The sequence below is a fragment of the Rutidosis leptorrhynchoides genome, chromosome 8 (genome assembly GCF_046630445.1).
Source record: "Rutidosis leptorrhynchoides isolate AG116_Rl617_1_P2 chromosome 8, CSIRO_AGI_Rlap_v1, whole genome shotgun sequence".
NCBI lineage: Eukaryota > Viridiplantae > Streptophyta > Magnoliopsida > Asterales > Asteraceae > Rutidosis > Rutidosis leptorrhynchoides.
In genome coordinates this window covers 353,014,246-353,036,713 of record NC_092340.1, presented here as the reverse complement: position 1 = coordinate 353,036,713, position 22,468 = coordinate 353,014,246, and the positions used below count along the sequence as shown (strand labels likewise).

General features: G+C 29.8%; 1 protein-coding gene across 1 annotated transcript; it reads left to right on the top strand.

Moving 5' to 3' along the window:
• Positions 1 to 18,455: 18,455 nt before the first annotated feature.
• LOC139861867 (BOI-related E3 ubiquitin-protein ligase 1-like) lies at positions 18,456 to 21,722 on the top strand. Its single transcript, XM_071850389.1, has 5 exons — positions 18,456 to 18,638; positions 18,757 to 18,782; positions 19,910 to 20,037; positions 20,258 to 20,622; positions 21,123 to 21,722. Exons 3-5 carry the CDS (start codon positions 19,941 to 19,943, stop codon positions 21,651 to 21,653), a joined length of 993 nt encoding a protein of 330 aa, XP_071706490.1. The 5' UTR covers positions 18,456 to 18,638; positions 18,757 to 18,782; positions 19,910 to 19,940; the 3' UTR covers positions 21,654 to 21,722.
• The last annotated feature ends 746 nt before the right edge of the window (positions 21,723 to 22,468 follow it).

The window sequence follows — 22,468 nt, the reverse complement described above, 5'->3', positions numbered from 1 at the left end:
ATTTCAGAGCTTCATGCTTTCGTTTTTCCTTCCCGACTTCAAGTCAAGCGCGTAAAGGTCCAGAATTCGTAGGTATGGAATTTCGGATTGAACATATTTAATGTTCTAAGAAAGAAATTGTAATGGCACGATCTTGATTTGTTAAATTACCAAAATATCTGGAAAAGACCGAATCATCAATAAAAATATTTTCTTGATACGTTTGGAGGTTAAATAAAATGAAAGAGTTATGTAACATGGTTCATGATGAGGGTGAGATCTGTGAACCTTTATCACGTTCCATTAGAAACTCAGCATGACTTACTGTAATATAATCACGTTGATTAAGTATCATTATATTATACTAACTCATGCTTCAATTCCCAACACTACTTCAAAAACATCCATTTTTCGAAATTTTCAGAAATTAGAAACTAAAATAGTTTCTTTTATGATGTAACACAGATAGCGTGAAGAGATAAATGTTTTCAGATAAGAATAGTTATGAAAATATCTTCAGAAATATGGAGGATATTTATAATGGAAGATACGATGATATCTTAGAATTTCTAATATCAGAGGATGATGCGGAAAATCTGTCTGTGAAGGTTTAGAATAAGAAGTAAGGTTCTTACTAATGGTTTCAGCAGACACTGAATCATTTGGATTCTTTGAAGATAGATTTCGTCCTTGTGATTTTTCTACAGCTTCCTTCATACTTTGCTCAACCCGTTTTCCAGTTCCAAACATTCTCTTTTTCTGTGCTTTTCCAACACACTACTCTTTATCATCAAACTTTCGACTGTTAAAGTCGTTTACAGTTTTTGCTGCTTCATCAGCATTTTTCCAAAATTCGGAGAACTAGTTTCGTAGTTTGGGGTGTTTTTCAGAAACTTCACATTCGAAGTATGTAAGTCTAGAAGATAGATGTTATCTATATATAACTGTTGTCGTAGAAAATGCTGCGAGATTCAAAATACTGATTGCTAATTCCTGGTGGTTGGTATGGCAATTATTGTTACAAGATGTGGATGAGTACATGATAGGGTTTCAATGAGTATAAGGATTTTTCGAAAGGTCAAGGATTAATAAAGTTGATTGGTAAATTTACTGCTAATGTGGTGGAACATGAAAGGTTCCCCAGTAACAAGAACGTATATGTCAAGGTTATAATAAGGCTAATCTGAAAAGTCGAAGTTGACTAGTTGGAAGTGTGATAAAACTGGATACTTTGAAAAGAAATTGCAAGATTATTTTCGGTAATAACAATGCTAAAGGATCTTTCACCGTTTTGAAGTCAAAGTATAGCTTTGAAAGATATAGAGATCTAAGAATGATGTCATCGGTTCAGAGTTATGACTTGGATTCTGATCCGTCAATATCAGAATATGTAATTAAATTTGTATGAAATGATTGTGTATTGCGGTTAAGGTAGTGAGTATAGTTAATGATTGTTTTTTTTTTTGAATTAAAGTTGAAGAATGTACAGTGTAACATATTAATTGTGAACTTATATATTTCCCGAGTATTACTTACCCGTTAAAGATTTTACAAGTAATATTTTGTACAAAAGAATTTTTCATTACAGTCTTTATGAAAATATATGTATGTATATTTTCTTCAGATGTAATTCAGATTAAAATTATATTAAGCTCATTTGATTTTTGGCTTGAATTAGAAATGAATAATCTCTAAAACATTAGAGATTACATAATCTTCGTGGAGTATTTCACTAATGAAATCAATACTTTATTAATTATTCTTATTAATATTCCTCGGTGAAGGATGTTGGTGTTCGTGGAATTTTTGTGAACCTTACAAGGCACATATGATGTTTTTTGGAAAGTTTCGAGTACATCGAAAATGAAAATGTAAAATCAATTATGTAATTGAATAATACACTTGGTTTATTATGAAATGGAATTCATTAAGTTGAAACAGAGATTGTAGTTAACAATGGTTAAGTTGTTAAGGAACGATGTACATCATTGCATATTAGTAATATGAACTAACCGAGTAGTACCTACCAGTTAAGTTTCACACGTAATAGCTTAGTACGAAAAGATTTATTTTGATTTCAAAATTCATATATATTAAATATACATAAAAAATTTTCAGGAGAAATGAGTTAATACTTCATCGGTTATTGTTGCTGGTATTTTCTTGGTAACTACGGTGCGTATGACGTTGATGCTCATGGGACAGATTGTGAAGTTGAGGTTTGTGATGCGGATGTTGTTGGTGGTGGTAATGGTACTATTGGTGTTGTTGTCGATGGTACTGTTGATGCCGGTGATGCTGTTGGTGCTTGTAACCTTTGCACCGTATTCTCCAAAGCCACTACCCGAGCGCGAAGCTCGTTGACTTCTTCTACTACACCGGGATGATTGGCGGTTCGGACGAGCGGATGAATAAGATCCAGAATTTGAGAGAGTATATGATCATGACGAGATATTCTGGAGATGAGAGAGAAAATGGTATTACGAACAGGTTCGCTGGTAAGTGCTTCAGGTTCTTCGCTAAGAGGGCAATGTGGTGGATGGAAGGGATTGCCTTCTTCTTGTCTCCAATAATTAAGCAGGCTACGAACCCATCCCCAATTCATCCAGAATAGGTGATGGCTGATTGGTTGATCCATTCCGGTTACACTGTCTTCGGAATTCAGGTGAATATCCATATCGGAATAGCTGTCGGAGTTTAAGGAATTTGAACTAGATACGTGATCCATCTTGTATAATTAGGGAGATGATTTTTGATATGAATTAGATTATAGAATTTAGTTTGGTATTCTTCAATACATAATTTACATATGTATATATAATACCAAATTTCATAAATCACGGAGAAATTTTCGGAAGATGTCAGGAAAAGTTTACAGTAACAGATACGCTAAGATATGAAATTTGGTCTATACACTATCTATGCAATCAATGCAATCAATACAATAAGACGCGTTTAGACTTAAGATGATAGATAGGTAATTTTCGATAAGAAATGATAAGTAAAACTTTTGACATGCAGACACAGTCGAAGTCCAGACTTACTAATGCATCTTAACAACTATCAGTTAGACACACTCATGCAAGACCTGGTTCACTAGGACCAACGCTCTGATACCAACTGTGATGATCGCTCCAAATCCATATGGACGAACACGTCATTCATTGATTTCATTGCGAGGTATTTGACCTCTATATGATACGTTTTGTAAACATTGCATTCTTTTGAAAAGGCATACCATAAATGAATATTTAATTCCAAGGTTTTTCGACATCTGATGATTTATACATATAGACAATCACCGTAAATAATAGTTTACAATAATTCTTCCGTTGACAATGCAGTCAAAATAGATACATGATGATGGTTTTGTGAATACAACGTTTTCTTGAATAAAGCATGCAAGACTCCATGCACATAGCTTGTATAACATGTAAGCAAACATCGAAAGACTTCTAGGGAACCTGAGAATAAACATGCTAACAAGTGTCAACACAAAGATTGGTGAGTTCATAGTTTTAGTGTTTCGCATAATCTGTATATAAAAGTGGATCACAAGATTTCAGTTGTTTCCTCCAGAAACGTTTATCAATAGATTCTATATAACAGAGCACCCTGGTAACTAAACTTTAACGTTATAATGATAAATACCCCATTCGTTTTAATACACGCAAACCAACGTGTCCTAAACTCAAATAATACACGTCTGTTAAAAGGCTAGCGCTCTAGCTCGGACGGGGATGTCAAGCCCTATGGATCCATATACTGTTATTCGCGCCCACCAGTCCATATCTTATGTACTGGCAGCTACTAGTTACCAAAGCTAAGGGATTTTTGGTTTAACTCAGTGTAGAATTTAGTATGTACTTGTGTCATATTGCGTTTAAAATAAATTGCATGTATTCTCAGCCCAAAAATATTAAAAGTATTTAAAAAGGGATTTATAAACTCACCTTAGCAGCACATAAAGTTGTTCATCGTAATGTGACCGAAACTCGGAATATCAAATAATTGTAGATCTCAACCTAGAGAACATATGTTGGTCAATAAATGTCTATCAAGCTAGGTCAGGTCATAGTGTATCACAATCCTAATGCTCGAGATCTACATACAAAAGTTATCCAAAGTCGTTTCAAAAAGTCAATTTTGACAATAGTTCAACAAAACGAGACGTGCCTTATATTAGGATTCATTTACTCGGTTGGTAATATTCAAAAATCCATTTTATCAATCTCGTAAACAAGTTGTTTAAATCTTAATTGCAGATTCAAAAGCAATTTCAATTAACGTCAATCATAATTCAGTTGATCATATCTTTTAATCCGTTCATCGAAACTATTCGGTGTCTAAATGAAAAGTTATTGATTTTTCGCCAGCTTTCCGAAAACATGTATATCATATACCTTTTACCAGTAATATATGTATTTAATTTGTGATTCATTATAAACTGTTTAACGACGAAATTTAGTATACAAACATGTATAAATATATATACTCGAGCACTAGACATGCATACACTATTAATTTATAAAAGATAAAATATAAATGCTTACGTATCAATATTGTGATTCAATATTTCAGAAAATTACGTAGAAGCAACAGAGATGATAAACACTAGGTTTGACTTGCGAATATTACCCATGAACATTACCCATAACCTCCATAGTTATAACCCATAATTTCCTTAGCTTTATCCCGCTCGAAAAACCATTTTGAAAGTGACATGCTCATAACCTCGTCGTAGTATTTTATGTATAATACTAATTAATAATAATAATAATAATAATAATAATAATAAGATTAATAATAATATTAATCCTAATAATAATAATAATAATAATAATAATAATAATAATAATAATAATAATAATAAAATAAATAATTTAAATGATACGAGTAAAAAAAAAGAATGAAGAAACAAGCTGAACCAGTTCGAGCTTTTATAGTATCTGACCTGCTACAGTCCCCCATGCGATCGCATGGGTTTTCAGTGCTTTTGCCATTCGATCGCATGGCCGCCTAATCCGCTTTTGTTTGCTAGTTCGTCGACATAAAAATACTGTAGCAAATAGTGTTTACTGTAGCAAAGTCGTTTTCACTGTAGAACTGTAGCAAAAATCGTTTTTACTGTAGCAAATAGTGTTTTTCGAAAACACTGTAGCTTTTCGGGTACTGTAGTAATTCGAAAATACTGTAGTAAATTAGTGTTTTAGTTGTTCATCTTAAACATTTTAGTTAACTTATATAAATATCAATCAAATGTTACTATCGTTTACTAAATAACTTGAAATCATATATATTCAAATAGATATATAAACCAATAAGTTTAATGTACGGTATCATGCAATTAAAACTTTGTTACGTTTTCAAGTTATAGAATATATATGTATCTATTTACATATAATGGTTCGCGAATCGTTGAGAACTACCGAAGGGTACTTGAATAGTTCAAAATTTTTGAGATTCGGTTTTACAGACTTTGCTTATCGTGTCGGAAATGTTAAATCATTTAAAGATAAAGTTTAAATTTGGTCAAAAATTTCCGGGTTGTCACATCTTTAAAATGAGCAAATGCACAACGGAAGATTTCTTTAATACCTGAGAATAAACATGCTTTCAAGTGTCAACCAAAAGGTTGGTGAGTTCATATGTTTATCATAAAACAATAAAAATTTATCATTTTGATAGACCACAAGATTTAAATGCAGTACACCTATCTCGTGTACAAAACCATTTTCATAAATCTTAGTAACCGTACACATATCTCGTGTACAAAAATATCATACACATAACCTGTGTATAAAATCATTCTCTCGATACATAACATTCACTTTTCATTCATAGCTTGGCTTGGTAACCGACCTTAACATTTAATGCGCATAATATCCCCAAAACAGAACTTCTCGTCTGTATAATAATTATATAAACTTCGAAGTACTAAACACCACGCCCACTAGCTCTTCCGTCTAGTGAACATTCTGGGTGGGGGTGTTAAACCCGGTAGCTACCTTTAGGATTCACGTGAATTAGGGACATACCCGATTCTAATTCTTAGGTTACCAAGCAATAATAATCAGGGGAAATATTCATATCAATTGGTGGCAATTATCACGTCCACATAATTCAGTGGTGGCAATTATCATGTCCACATAATTCAATGGTGACAATTATCATGTCCGCATAATTCAATGGTGGCAATTATCATGTCCACATAATTCATTCGAGGAATGTTTTACTTGTGTCTATATCGTCAAACATTTATAAAAGCATTTCATGTATTCGCAGTTCAAAATATATTTCAAAAGCATTTAATAAAGCAGTTGTGAAAAACAGCGCATGTATTCTCAGTCCCAAAAATGTAAAGAGTAAAAGGGAATCAAATGAACTCACAATACTGTATTTTGTAGTTAAAATACATATGACGATATTGAACAAGTGTAGGGTTGGCCTCGGATTCACGAACCTATATCATTTGTGTATATATTAAAACAAATAATCGTAATCAAACAAGTGTATACATATTGTTCTATGTTTTAAGATTAATATTATTATATATATAATTTTATTAATACTTACTTTACATTTTGATATTTAATTCGATATTTAATTAAGGTTATTGGTTAAAACAAAATTTTATGTAGTATTAGTATACTTTATATAATAAATATATATATATATATATATATATATATATATATATATATATATTTTTTGTTTTGTAAGATTAACAATTGTAGTAATATTAGTTTAAGAATAATAATAATTCTGATAATAGTAATTTTTATAAAAATGGTAATTTTACTAATAATGATAAAGTAAAAATAATAGTTTTAGCAAAGATAATATTTTAAATAGTAATGGTAAGTTTAATAATAAATATCGTTTTATTAGAAATTTTAATGTTCGTATAATTAATAATACTAAAATTAATGTTTAAAGGGTACTCCAAATATACTAATATTAATGATAATGATACTTAATCTTCTTAGTAATAATAATAACTATAACTATACATATGATAAGAATGCTAATATTAATGAAGATTATAATTTACATATTAATATTGTTAGTACAAAATGATCATACTTGGTACTAATTATAATGGTAATAATATTAATTGTATTAATGGTAGTAGTAATAATATTAATAATAATAATAATAATAATAATAAATAATAATAATAATAATAATAATAATAATAATGATAATAATAATAATAATAATAATAATAATAATAATAATAATAATAATAATAATAACAACATTATATCACTAACTAATAACAATAACAATATTACCAATAACAATAATAATAATAATAATAATAATAATAATAATAATAATAATAATAATAATAATAATAATAATAATAATAATAATAATAATAATAATAATATAAACTACCTTAGAAATCCATTTTAAAAAGAATTGCACCAGGCAAGGATCGAACCCGAGACCTCTCGTTTCCACACCAACACCCTGAACCATCTACGCTGCTTACTATTTTCTGTTTTTATATCCGAATTAAACTATGTAACCTAATAAATTGTCCGTCCTTCTCCTTCTTGGTGAGTTCAAACACCCAGACACCCAATTCATCATAACAAAAATTATAAAATCGGTTTTAGAATTTAGTGACAAACGTAACCACTCGTAATTGTGAATTCAGTTTGACAGACACCAATAATTAAAAAAAATAAAACGCTGTATGAAGGGAACAAAAAATGTTTAAGAACTCATTGTTTGATTTTGATTTTAAGAACGATTTAGATTATGATTTCTATATGAAGTAAGTTCTAAATCCCTCAAGGAAACTTTCTGGACTCTCAATTGATACTGAAACATCCAATTGCATTCGAATTACACGATGAACAAAAATTGTTGACTTTTTATTTGAAAGCTTTGACTCGTAAATTAACAATCAATATGATGATTTGAGACTTGAAAATTTACAGAGAGTTTCAATATATGATTCCTAATAACTCTGTAATTTTAGATTTTAACAATTATTTTGATTTCGTGATTTGGTAAAAAATAAAAATAAAAACAGAGGAATGTCGCTGAAGAATAAAGAAAGAAAGAAAAATTATAATTCTGTTTTCTTACATCAAATGCAACCACAATTTTTATAGAATAAGTATTTGTTTAAGGCAGATAATAATTGATCATGTTTGCGAATTGGACGTATAACAGTCAGGATTCCTTAACTAGGAAGAAGAAAACAAAATAACTATATAAAAAGTATTAACTCAGATAGTGAAGTGATCGAAATCGTACCAATTATCTAACACTGATTTGAATTGAATTTGTTTTGTTCTTGATAAAGGATTCGATTAGTAGGTAAATCAAAAAAATTGAGAGTGACATTCAACAAAAATTGGAAACTTGCTGTACGTTTCTTTTTTTTCTTTCTTTTTTATTTATTTATATAATTAAATTTGTTTATCATTAATAAATACTTTAGTAATAATATTAATACTAATTATTAATAATTATATTAGTTATTATTAATAAGATATTTATAATAATAATTTAAAAATAATGATAATAATATGATGATATTAATAATAACCATAATGATAATTTTTAATAATCTTTAATAAGAATGATAAGTATAATATATTATTAGTGATTCAGATAATAATTTGTATTATTTTCTAAGAATATTTATAATAATGATTTTAATGGTAATGGTAAATATAAAGATAATAATCTTAATCAAAATCTTACTACCCATTATTATGTAATAGTGATATTAACAATGATAACTATAATAATAATCATTATATTAATAATTCCTAATAATAATTATACTAATAGTAATTATAATACTAATACTTAATAATAACAATATTAATAATTTATAAATTACAATTTATAATATATACATAAAACTAATATTTAATAGTAATAATAAAAGTACTAATAATTTTACTATAACAACTGTATTTTTAACTTGCACTTAGTATATTACTATTACATATCATTAATTATGTATATTTTAATAATTATAACATATAATAATTAATCTTTTTATATATATTCCAATATTCATATCAAAATAATTATTTATCGAAATCATATACCGTTATGTATAGTTTTATTTTATTTGTATATTACCTTACATATTCAATTCTAATGATTAAATTATATCTTATTATTTAAATTTATTATATATACTTTTGTTTATATATTTATATACATATACATATATTTATATATACATATATATATATATATATATATATATATATATATATATATATATATATATATATATATACACACACATATATATATATATATATCATATGTATATATGTTTACATATCTATTTACACACAATTGTTCGTGAATCGTTGGGATTAGTCAAAGGTCAAATGTATACATAAACACATTACAAAGTTTTTGAGATTTAGTTTAACGGACTTTGCTTATCATGTCGAAATCATATAAAGATTAAGTTTAAATTTGATCGGAAATTTCCGTGTCGTCACACAAACTTATAAAAAATGTGCTGATGTTAACATTTTGTTACCGGTTACCTGCTGAACCGGTAAAGTTAATTATTTAACCTTTTTTATTCATTTTATATGTCATGATGTCGCCCATATACTTTCAGTTGTGTTTCGATGTCGCCCATATACTTTCAGTTCTGTTCCGATGTCGCCCATATACTTTCAGTTCTGTTTCGATGTATCACCGACGTGTCATGACTACTTAGAAGCCACGTATCAACCATTTTGGTTGACGGTTAAAAAAAGTATTTTGTTTATATTAGCACATTTTTTATAAGTTTGTAGGCGACAGTAGGACGGAAATAAGTTTGTGGGTGACATCGGTACATTTGTGTAAGTTTGTAGCCTATTTTTGGATTTAACCCTAAAAATAAAGGGAAATTATTGTTTGCAAGGACATTTTTGTTCCTTTTTAATTGTGTGGCATGTTCATAGTATTATTAGTGTACACTAGTAACTTTTATAGGTATCTTTTATTTATCAGCAAAAGATGTATATTATATACGACTCCTTAGCAAGCAGTCAGTAGACACCAAAAAGAACAACGTTTACAAAAGCTTTATTAGCCCGATCGTACCTTTGTTGTTGACTCAATTATACAAAATATTACACACGAAATCAAAAGTAAGGTTTTTCTTCAACGACTTTGAATCGAAAATGACACTATTGCGTAGTTTTCAAATATGCTAAAACATGCAGCTCATAGTGGCGTAAAGCCTATTCTTTGAATCGGTAAAAGCATGCCAACCATCGAACCATTCAATCCATTCGTTTCAGTCTGTAACGTCTATAGGTAACTGAAACTATTTATGTTGGATAATCAACTTTCAATCGATGTTAAAGGTATCCAACTAACATGTTGTAACATGTAAATTAGTGATTGGACATATGTTTGAAGATATGAAGACGATCTTTTAGATAATGTGACGATGTATTCGACATCAACATAGCACATCCGTCCCTAATTTATTGTACAGTATTTTATTTTGAAATGTCACAAATTAATTGTCAACTTCCATGAATAGGATTAAAGAAGAACGAAAAAGTAAGGGTAAAGTGAAAAGTAAATAGAAATTACAATACTTTTATGACATTTTTATAAACTGTGTATTTTTTTGTCTGAAAACAATTAATTTGAGACGAAGAGAGTATATGTAATCTTACAACAAGATAAACAATTTAAAGTTTACTATGAAAATTAGAGATTATTTGAGTTGTTTTTGTATAAGGACGATGCTTAATAGCGGCTAGAAGGGTCATCTCCCATCAAATTTGAGTATGTAATAATTTTAGTCTCTTAAGTTATGTTATGCACATTTGAACTTTTAAATCAATTAAATTGAAGTAGGGAGATTTTTTTAGTTGTTTATGTTAAATGGTATCATCATATATAGATTAATATACTATTGTAAGCTTAATTCCAATAAGAAATGGAAATGTTGGTTTGTTAAAATACAATTTATTAAAAAAAAAAAAAAAATGTACAGTCGAGTTATAGTCGTGTTGTTTTCTCCAAAGTATTTTTGGATTCATGTACTCGGTGTTCCTCCTCGTTGTTTTATAAATTGTTCTTTTAAAAAAAATAAAAAAATTTAAATCTCTTTGAGAATAGTTTTCTAGCATTAGTTTTGATTAATTAATTGATGTTGTCAAAGATGATATGCCAAAAATATATTTCTAAGAAAATCGTGATCGTAATAAACGAATACGGTTTGTTTGTTTGTTAATTACCCGCCAACCTTCTTTTACTGACAAATGCAGCCCCTTGTCAATCGTTCATATCAATATACGTTAGGTTCATTCGGTTTTATACATGTGTTAGGCATTTATTTTTAATAATTACTTACAATTTATATTTAAATTAAAAAATTATATTTATTTATATCACTATAATTCACATTTTCATACATGAAGAGAACAACGAAACTTTATCGAATGATTGTGACATGTTATTTTCAGCAATGACAAAATATAATACTCTGGAAGTTCTTGGTATATTCTTAGGATTAAACTCAACACGATATTATATTAGTGTTTATTATTAATGGTTAAAAATGATTAAAACATAACTATAGCTTTTTTTTTTTTTTTTTTTTTTTTGTAAGCGAAGAAACCCTCCTAAAACATAACTATAGTTACAATTTAATTATTTTTCATTAAGTTGCATAATCTACTGTAATAGACTAGACACAATTCGATAATCTAAACAACTCTCAAACGACTAAAAAATTATAAAGATAAATTTATACTTTAACGTCACGTCAATACTTCATTATAAACATTGAATAAACACTGAATGGTGACATCAATTGTATTATGTTCTAACAATTTTATTTTTTATTTTTTTTCCTATTGGATTTTTGTTAAAAAAGAACAACGTGGTCATGATACGAATAAACGGGTGATGTCGTTTTGTTTAATCATGCACCCACATCTTTTTATGAATGTAGTACTAGTGGTGCACCAAAGAGCAGAATGGGCAGCAATGTTAGGTCGGTCATTGGGGGTAGAGTGATGGTACACATGCGATGTTGTATCCTTTGTATGTAATGTAATGTCAAATGTGGGTGATACTTTTGATACTCCGTAATTCTTAAGATCCAATTATAAATCTCATACTCCCTCCGTTCCACATTAATCGTCCACTATTCCATTTCGAGATGTTCCAGATTAATTGTCCACTACCAAATGTGGAAAGTAAATGTTGTCAAATTTACGATATTATCCCTAAGCAATTAATTAAATTACAAAAGTAAGAGAGTTTTCTAATTAATTGATTGAGGTTAAAACTGTAAAGTAAAGAAAAAGTACACAAAAGGCACATGTAACAGTCACTTTTTCTTAAACTGTGTGATTTTTGTCTGGGAACAATTAATCTGGTACGTAGGGAGTAATTTATATGTTTCGTTATAATAATAATAATAATAATAATAATAATAATAATAATAATAATAATAATAATAATAATAAATATTATTATTATATTATATTATATTACTACCTCCGTCTCATTCCAATAGGCTAGTATTTCATTTTGGGTTGTCCCATTCTGATAGTCCACTTTCATAAATAGAAAAGAAAGATGATATTTCATTGGTGGATTTGGAGAGAGAAGATATTTCATTGGTGGAGAAATGAAGTTAGTGAGATTTCCTAAAACTTGTGTTTTTTGTCTGTGGACTATTGGAATGAGACGGAGGTAGTATATATGAACAAAATCTATAGAATATTAAATAAATAACAAATTATATACATGATTTTATAACAAATTTATATTTGTTGTACGTTTCCTGACTAATAGGTTTTTGGACTTAAAAAGTTCAATTGTTATCTGACTACCTTAAGAAATGTAATTAAGCAGTAATATATATAATAAAAAAAATATGCTCTTTAATAGAGAGAAAATAACTTGTTAAAGTAGGTCGAGACACCTATTAATTTTGTAAACGCCATTTTATAATGCATAAAAAATATATTAAGAATGCAAATCTCAAACACCTTCTAAAACCTTTTTTTTCTTTTTCGAAAAGCAAGATATATTAAGAAGTTTTCTAATGACAGCCCTTAAGGTTGTCTTTAAGAAAAAATTTATGCATAAACTTGTGGTACATTTGTTGACTTAGTGGTAGTTATTTCCAAAAAATGAGTAGTTACTTTGAATGTACAAACAAAATTAACATGTCTAAATCCCTTAATGACAACCCTTAGGGTTGTCATTAGAAAACTTCATATATTAAACACAAAGCCTAAAAAGGAGGCAATACAAATTACAAGCGTTCACGAGGAAAAATAAATCGAAAACATAAAGAATCAAATCAAGGACTAATCCAAATTAATTTCAACCTTTTAACCGATTTAAAGATCAACCAATTCAGTCTCATACGTTCAAACTTTTAGAATCTCCAAAGTTAGAATAATCGAAGGATCCTTATCAGTTACACTTTTAAACATCAAAGGAAAATTAAAAATCGAAAAAGCAATTAACACACATTATCTCCAATACAAAAGTCATATGGTACAAGATAGATAGTAAAAAATTTCAAAAACAAATCGTGGAGTACTCCAATGGCCCTGAACGAGATTCAAGTCAAGTCGTATGAGTGGATTTCTAGAAGAATTCGTGGAAGTTCGATCGATTGGTTATCGTGGTTATCAAGTCCAAAGTCGTGTTTTTAATTTTGTATAGTCGAGTCTTCCGTATTTACTATTCTATTATTTAGCATCATGGATGTTCACTCAACATCCATTCGTGTTATGTAGAAAGTCGAGTTTTGGCTTTCTTAGGCATATTGTACTATACCTTCGTGATTGAAATAAAATTTGCTTTTCAAAAAAAAAAAAATAATAAAAATAAATAAATAAATAGTAAATGAATCAATGAGCATGATTCCAGAAATCTTGCTGGGTCGCGTGTTCCGTGGATCCCACTTCCTATTTCTACTAGTTATTATTATTATTATTATTATTATTATTATTATTATTATTATTATTATTATTATTATTATTATTATTATTAAAATAATAATAAACTTAAAAGTATTAAAACTTACAAAAAATTAGTGGGAAGCCTAGAGACAATCTGGGCCCCCACACCTCTAGCAATAGCAAAACATATCCTAGTAAAAATATTAGCAGCAGCACCGGCACCAATATCTTGCGCCATTGAACTCTTCTGAACCCGCTTTAGCAAAGAAACAGCATCCTTTTCTAATTCTCTAAGGGAAGAAAATGAGAAAGGAATGAAACCATAACCAATCGCCTGACAGCTAGATTCGCACTTGACCCGCTTCCGACGAGCGGCATCAACCACAGCACGTCCAGGGACAAAGTCAGAAAGCCCAGACTGTGTCAAAGGAGAAGACCCTGTCAAGTCAACACAAACATTGCGGCCACAATCCCAGGAATAAAGTAACACATCTGCAGGTCTGAGGGCCCTGTCGTTCCCTCCAGACAACCCAGTGTCAACTTCCTTTCTCGCTGAAATCCCAGATCGATAACAAACATCAACAAGGGAATCCCGAACAACATTATGTCGATGCTTAATACCCACCATACCAGCACAAGACACCGCGTGATCCCCGAAAATATCTCCAGTAAAAACCCTTGAACAGGCAGAGCATGCCGTCGAGATAGAGAACAATGGAACACCCAACCGGTAGCACAACACACATCGGTAAGTCTTTGCGTTCATCGTCTGACCCAACCCAAAATAGTTATTATTATTATTATTATTATTATTATTATTATTATTATCATCCCTATTCACTAAATTACATAGAAAAAGTTGTAGTCTCATTTATTTTTTATTTTCGATTTGAGTTTGCGTTCACACTACAAACGGCCCCTCAAATTCGGATTAATTTACACAACGGTCCCTCAACTTTACACTTTTTCAGGGGTAGAACCCTCAACTTTACAAAATTACATAGAAAAAGTTGTAGTCTCATTTATTTTTTATTTTCGATTTGAGTTTGCGTTCACACTACAAACGGCCCCTCAAATTCGGATTAATTTACACAACGGTCCCTCAACTTTACACTTTTTCAGGGGTAGAACCCTCAACTTTACACTTTTTCAGGGGTAGAAAGTGTAAATGCATAACTTTATTAAAATAAAAGAAAATAATTCCACACGAATTTTTAACGGGCCCTATCTTCTCACTCGGTGCGAGTTAAATTTTTCCGAAATCACCGTTCAACTAGAAAAAATCTAACGAACACAATGGGACTAACTACCCGCGAAACGAAAATCGTTAAAAAAACACTAAATATTTAGGGCTATATTTCATACATATACATACACATACAACAAACAACTCAACCTATTAGATATATTAGGTAACAAACAACATATATCCAAATTTGACCGCGCATTGAATACAACTGCAGCAACGCGCGGTCGAATTTTTTCTAGTACTATACTATTTTACATTATATTCTCTCTTATTTTAACTTCAATGTTGTTTAAAAATTTACTATATTAATATTTGAAATTTTATAATGACAACCCTTGTCATTAAATGTAAATTTATGCATAAAATGGTACAATTCGAACCACCGAGGCATTTGCCTGAGTGGTATCGCGGTGGTGTTTAACACCCTCGCCGGGTAAGAGGTCCAGGGTTCGAACCTGGCTTCTGAATGACCAAATTAAACATGGACTAAAATAGGCTCCATTGAGGTAAGCCCAAAGGGAAGGTTTTACCGACCCGATCCAGGACTAAGGTCCGGCCCGCCTGCCTCTCGGGATGGTTTAAGGGTTCGGATCCCTGTGATCGTGGTTCGGGTTTCCTGCCCGAACGTGTGTGTGTGTGCGCAAATGATGACTAGGCTTCGGTCCGGACTGATGCAATCTTGCCGTTCAAAAAAAAAAAATGGTACAATTCGATGACTGGTGATAGTTACTTTAAGAGATGAGTGGTTAATTTTAATGTACAAATAAATTAAGCATGTTCTAATTTGTTAAAAACAAACTTTAAGGTTGTTACTAAAAATTTTCTTAATATTGATATTAAAAGGTTTTAAAGTTTTCTCTGCTCGGGTTTTCAGAAAGGGCGAGTAATTTGACATCATACTTTAGTGTACGCAGTCTATCAGGAATACTTCATGCCCGTTTCTAACCTCTTCCTAACCACCCATATTCGAACCCGAGACTTCTTACAAAGTTTTCAGGAACCATAACCACTAGATTACCTTGAGATGGTTAAAAATGAAGTTAAATTGAAGGTTGTGAGGGGGCCAATAAAAAAAAAGGAAAAAAAAATACTCTTGTGTTTCTATTATATGTTACATATTATACATTACTTTGTTAACGAATAAATAACATAAAACCAATTATATCAGCGGTGCCTATGTAAGATGTAGTTAAAAGAGGTTAAATAGTGAGCCAAAAAGAAATTAGGACAATGTTAAATGTAGCCCTTAGAACTACGTTTAAACATACTAAATTTACTTTTGAAAATTCCGATTAATTAATTACAAAATATAAATATATTTTTGTAATATCGGCTTTCCTTATATAACTTTGTCATTAATGTTATTCATGGCAAGATTAAATTATATAAATGAAATTAAATTATTTTTGATATTCTTGAACGTAGCCTTAAAAATTACGTTTAGCATTTTCTAAGAAATTAATATTCAGCTTACAAAACCAAAACGTCGGGTTTTTAGTTTGGTTAGTTACTTAGTTTGGCTCTGTTGATTTTGGCTCATAAAGCGGTGCCGTGTTGTTATTATTGGTCATAACTTGTGTTTAAACCTAACAGCCATTATTTCTTCATTTTCTGTCGTAGTTATGAGTTCCGATACATCAAACACAATTTAATGACATTTTACCTTTATAAGCCACTCAATTGTGAAAAATGCATATGCGTAACTTAATACGATGTACTAAAGTAATGAAATTTTATATTCACAGATCCTTCATGTGTTCGTTGTTAACTTTTCGTGGATAACTCATTTCACATGAAAATCATGTGAGCTTATTATTGTTATTGTTATTACATGACAAAATCATTTCTCTTTTTTAAAATTCACCAATATTCTTTCTTTGCAAAAAAGGAGACTATTAGTTTTTTTATATTTTACTAAATGACAATGACAATATATCCTCATATGAGTGCATTTTATTATGTTGGATCAATATAAATAATTCATTTATATACGTTATAACATATGACTTTATAGGCGTAGGTGTTTATTTGTATTTTAAGAAATGATTTTATAAACCATTTATCCTCAAGCTTTACATGAAATTTAATATTATTTTTTGTCATATTCTCTCAATTGCATTGCTTGCGTTTACCTTACTATTTTTATTTTTCTTAAAAAAAAATTATCTTTTACTAAAGATAACAATAAAAATTCCTTAACTTTCTAATTATATCTTTTCTATTGTTGGAAGATACAATTAAATATGACGACTACTTAATAAATTAAGTAATTCTTAATTAAAACTGATCAATTAAATTAAGGGTAAAATAGATTTTTTTTTTTTTTTTTTTTGGAAAAGCCAGGCAATATTTCATTACTTGAGAAAAGAAAACATATACAGACCATGCTTGAGGAGCATGTGAATACAGACTAAGAATACAAAACGACTTACAAGCCTAACTATTTACATTACGATGAGAAAGTACAGTAAACTAGGGGAGATATCTAATCGGGATCATAAAAAGTCAAATCGGACAATTTTTTTGAGATGGAAGGAGTACTTATTAATTATTTTAATTAATAATAATAATTATTAAAGATTATCAAATAATCATTTAACTTCAATTGATAAAATGAGCCCGTTTGTTTATATAATATTCTACAAATTTTATATTAATGTAATTATTTAAATTTATGCACAATAAATTAATTTTATATTTAATATTTAATATCATTCATAAACAATATCATAATGTCAATAAATAAATATCTATGTTATAATTTTTATTATCATAAAAAACATTGTAAATGATTTTTAATATTTATATTAAATCAATGTATTGATTTAATATAAATTTAAAATTATTATGATATTATCTAATACTATAATATAATAATATAATATAATATTTTAGATAATGAAAAATTTGTATATTAAATTAAATTAAGAAATCTAACAATTCAAGTAATATGTGAAAATAACTGATTGAGTGACATGTAACAGAAATAAAGAAGGAATTGACACGTGACAAGAATTAATAAGGAGTTCACACGAGGCAAGAATTAATGAGTAGTTAACACGTAGGATTATTATTATGTATGATGTAATAATAATAATAATAATAATAATAATAATAATAATAATAATAATAATAATAATAATAATAATAATAATAATAATAATAATAATAATAATAATAATAAAAAATTATCTAATAAGAATAATACGGAGTAAGAAATAATAAAATATACTCGTATTGATTTAGTTTTAACTTATTTAAAGCAAGCTCCATCCATCATCTTCTCCTCGTTTGCTTAACCACCACCGCACCGCTTTCAATTATGAGCGTTATCTATGCCATAACACCATTTCCATTTTCTCTACTTCTCTCTATATTTATTATTTATTATTTCTATCTCTAAAAATTCTCATATTTATATTTATTCACTCATCTTACGTTTCAATCGGATCACTCATCGGTTCAAGGTACTGAAATTAATTTTATCTATTCATCTTCAATTTCTCATTGTATTGTTTGTTGAAGTTGTTTAAATAACGATTTACTGAATTTTTTTGTTATGTTTTTATGCTTCTGATTTTGCAGGATCTAGTGAGGTCTTGTTATCACAGGTAATTTTTATAGTGATATATGCTGTTAATTGACTGATTTAATCATCACCGGTCTTGATTTATTGCTTGTTACATGTACATATACATGTATAAATATGTGTTTATCTGTATGTGTATATATTTGACTTTTTTTTTTTTTTTTTTTTTTTTTTGGGTGCAAGGATCCTGAAATTTTGTCAAAATTAGGGAATTAGGGATCAGTTTCAGTTATGTATTAATAATTTTGGTTCAGTACTAATACACTGCTGATTTTCGCGTGTTCGTTTTATTCGATATTTGCATAAGTGCAGATTTTATGTGAGTGTATAGCTACTTGAAGAAACATGATGTTTATGGATATGATCACTTGGCTATTATTATTATTATTATTATTATTATTATTATTATTATTATTATTATTATTATTATTATTATTATTATTATTATTATTATAAACATGAAAGTTGCAAACGTGATATTCATTAAAGGATAGTGTTTTTGAATTCATTGACAACATTATATCATTTCTACTTCTCTAATTGTAGCAACCGCGATCCTCTTTGATAATGTTGTTGATAATGCTGATACTCCTATCAACATTATATTCCTTCCGTCCTAGTGTCATGTATTGATATTTCAAAGTCTTTTCTTTTTAACTTTTAAGTCATTTCTTTTTAACTTTGACCTCAAATATCCTTATTTTGATGAAACTAATATCAATAAAAAAAAGGCAGAAGGTTTTCCCTGTTCAAGCTACCCTGGAGGGCGAGTAATCCGACCCCATACTCTGATGTACCCTGCCCAGCAGAGGATTAGTCTCTGGCTGTTTCCAACCCATCTCTTGGCCACCACTAAATATTCGTCCTAGACGAGATTCGAACTTGAGACCTCTTGAAAGGAACTCAGGGCCCACTGGGCTATCTATTGATGGTTCTAATGTCAATAAAAAGTACATATAAAACACAATCGACTTATATAATTTTCATTAAATATTCTACAACATAAACAAATATACTCACAGTCAAAATACAGAAATAATGACTTTGAGAAGTCAAACTGAGACACTTATATAAGTGTCTATGATCTTTTGCTACTCTTCTAGGTGTATAACTGATACATGGAATAAAGGCATTGTTATTCTATTGTAGGCACATTTCTCCGTGTACTCTTCATACGAAGATGTTGGGCGAAAATTACACCAATTCATTAATCCCTGTCTATCCAGATGATGACCTCTTCCAATATCCTTCAAATCAATTGGAATTATTTGAAAATGGTGAGTTTTTTTTAATCAAATGGTTTACAATCTTCTTCCCTTTTCTGATATATGCATATTGATTCCAATTTGCTATTCTGAATTGCAAGTGTCAGACAGTTTCTAGTGCAATGTTTAGGTTCCCTTAAATTACCTAACCTACTAGGCTGGTTTTCTTCAATAAGCCCTACATACGTGTTACCCTTTGTACATTATCTGATCTAATATCATTTGATGACAGCACCAGTCACCCGTAATGTTGATCCAGTAATGTATTCAGGTAGAGAGCATAATAGCCCTGTCTTTCAGTCCAATAAACGAATTCGGGAACCTGAGTCTAATTTAATGCAAAAGAAGCTTCAAACATCATTCAACCACAACTTTTATAATGAAGAAACCGATCGACCGTCAAACATTCCAAACGCACACCCTGTATCTACTGGTTTGAGATTGTCATATGATGATGAGGAACGAAACTCTTCTATTACTTCAGCAAGTGGAAGCATGACAGCAGCAGCACCATCACTGATGTCATCTTTTGGTGATAATGTGACGACTGAACTTGATAGACAGAATCAAGAACTTGAAAGATACATTATGCTTCAGGTACTATTACACTTTTTGTTTATGATATTTTTTTCTGCAGAAAGGTTTTTGTTTAATTATACTTGAAAATATTACGCGGTTGGTCCTTGTGGTTTACCGCTGATTACGCGGGTGGCCCCTGTACTTTTTTTGACGTGGTTGGTCACTTTAGTTTGCAAAAATTACACCGGTTGTCCCTGTCTATAACGGCCTTTAAAAAGTCCGTTAAATGATGACATGTGTGATGCACGTGAGGGGTATTTTCGTCTTTTTTTTTCATTTTCTTCTTCTTTTGCTCTCTACTCCGACAAATAAATTTTCAGACAAAACTACCCCTCACATGCATTGCAAATGTCATCATTTAGTGGACTTTTTAACAATAGTTGGAGGCAGGGACCACCTGCGTGATCTGAGGTAAACGACAGGGACCAACCACGTTATTTTTTAATTATACTTTACCATATGTTATTTTCTTAGGTGTATTGAAACTGTATGATAACTTACATATATACTGATAACAGGGAGAAGATATGTATAAAGGGGTGAAGGATATAAGACAGAGATACATGGGTTCATTTCTAGCTTCTATCAGTAAAACAATAGACAACAAGATTCGCGAGAAAGATCTCGAGATCGAAACAATTAACCGTAAAAACAAGGAACTCGTGGAAAGAATAAAACAGGTGGCAAATGAAGCCCAAAATTGGCACTACAGAGCAAAATACAACGAGTCGGTTGTCAATATGTTAAAAGCGAACCTGCAACAGGCAGTTGCAAAAGAAAATGAGCAAATTAAAGAAGGATTCGGGGATACAGATGTTGAACATGATGCTGTATCGTCTATAGATCCTAATAATGTTCTTGGTTTGGGTAATAAAAGAAAGAACAATGACGGTGTTATGATATGCAGAGCGTGTAATGTGAAGGGGGTTTCGATTCTTGTGATGCCGTGTAGACATTTGAGTCTGTGTAAAGATTGTGATAGAAGTGTGAACGTTTGTCCGGTTTGTCACATTGTGAAAACTGTTGGTGTTGAAGTGTACATGTCATAAAATATCAACATCGAGGGTTTTTGTGTGTGAGTCGAAGTTTAACTTGTGAAATGATGAGATCATGATATACATTTTGTTTTCTGATATACATGTATATATACTATAATCAAGTATCTGAAAGATTGTGCAACCATGCATGACCATCTTTTTACAAGATCTGTGTTATTTTGTGATGAGGTGGGTTCGATCAATAAGGTTAGTGATATATGCAGCTTGGTATATGTTAAGGACGTTTTTCACTGTTTTTATACGGACTATAAGTTTTTGTTATTTTTTTTTAAATAAAAAAAAAAAAGAGGAAATATGCAGCTTGGTACCAAGTTTAGCTGCACCGGCGCGTTTGGTTTAGTTTAATGGTTTTGTACAGTGTACGAAATACACTTAGTTCGTGTTTGAAACACCTAATGAGTGGATTAGATTGGACTTGCGACGTGGAACATTTAACATACTCGTCTTCTGGTTCACTTTTATGTGGAGTGTCTTGACGATCCCATACATTATTTTGTGATTTATTCGTGGATGGGTTTTTGTTAGGGTTAAAGCCAAAAGTAGGCTACAAACTTACACAAATGTACCGATGTCGTCCACAAACTCATTTCCGTCCTACTGTCGCTTAAAAATTTTCAAAAAGTGTACCAATGTAAACAAAAATTTTCAAAAAGTTTACTAATATAAACAAAAATGACTTGTTACCGGTTAAACTGGTTAAAATCAACACGTGTCGTTCGTGGATTGGATCTTAATTCTTAAAAATAAAAAAAAATAAAAAAATATCAGGCCAAAATTAGTATGCAACAGGTCAAAACTATAAAATG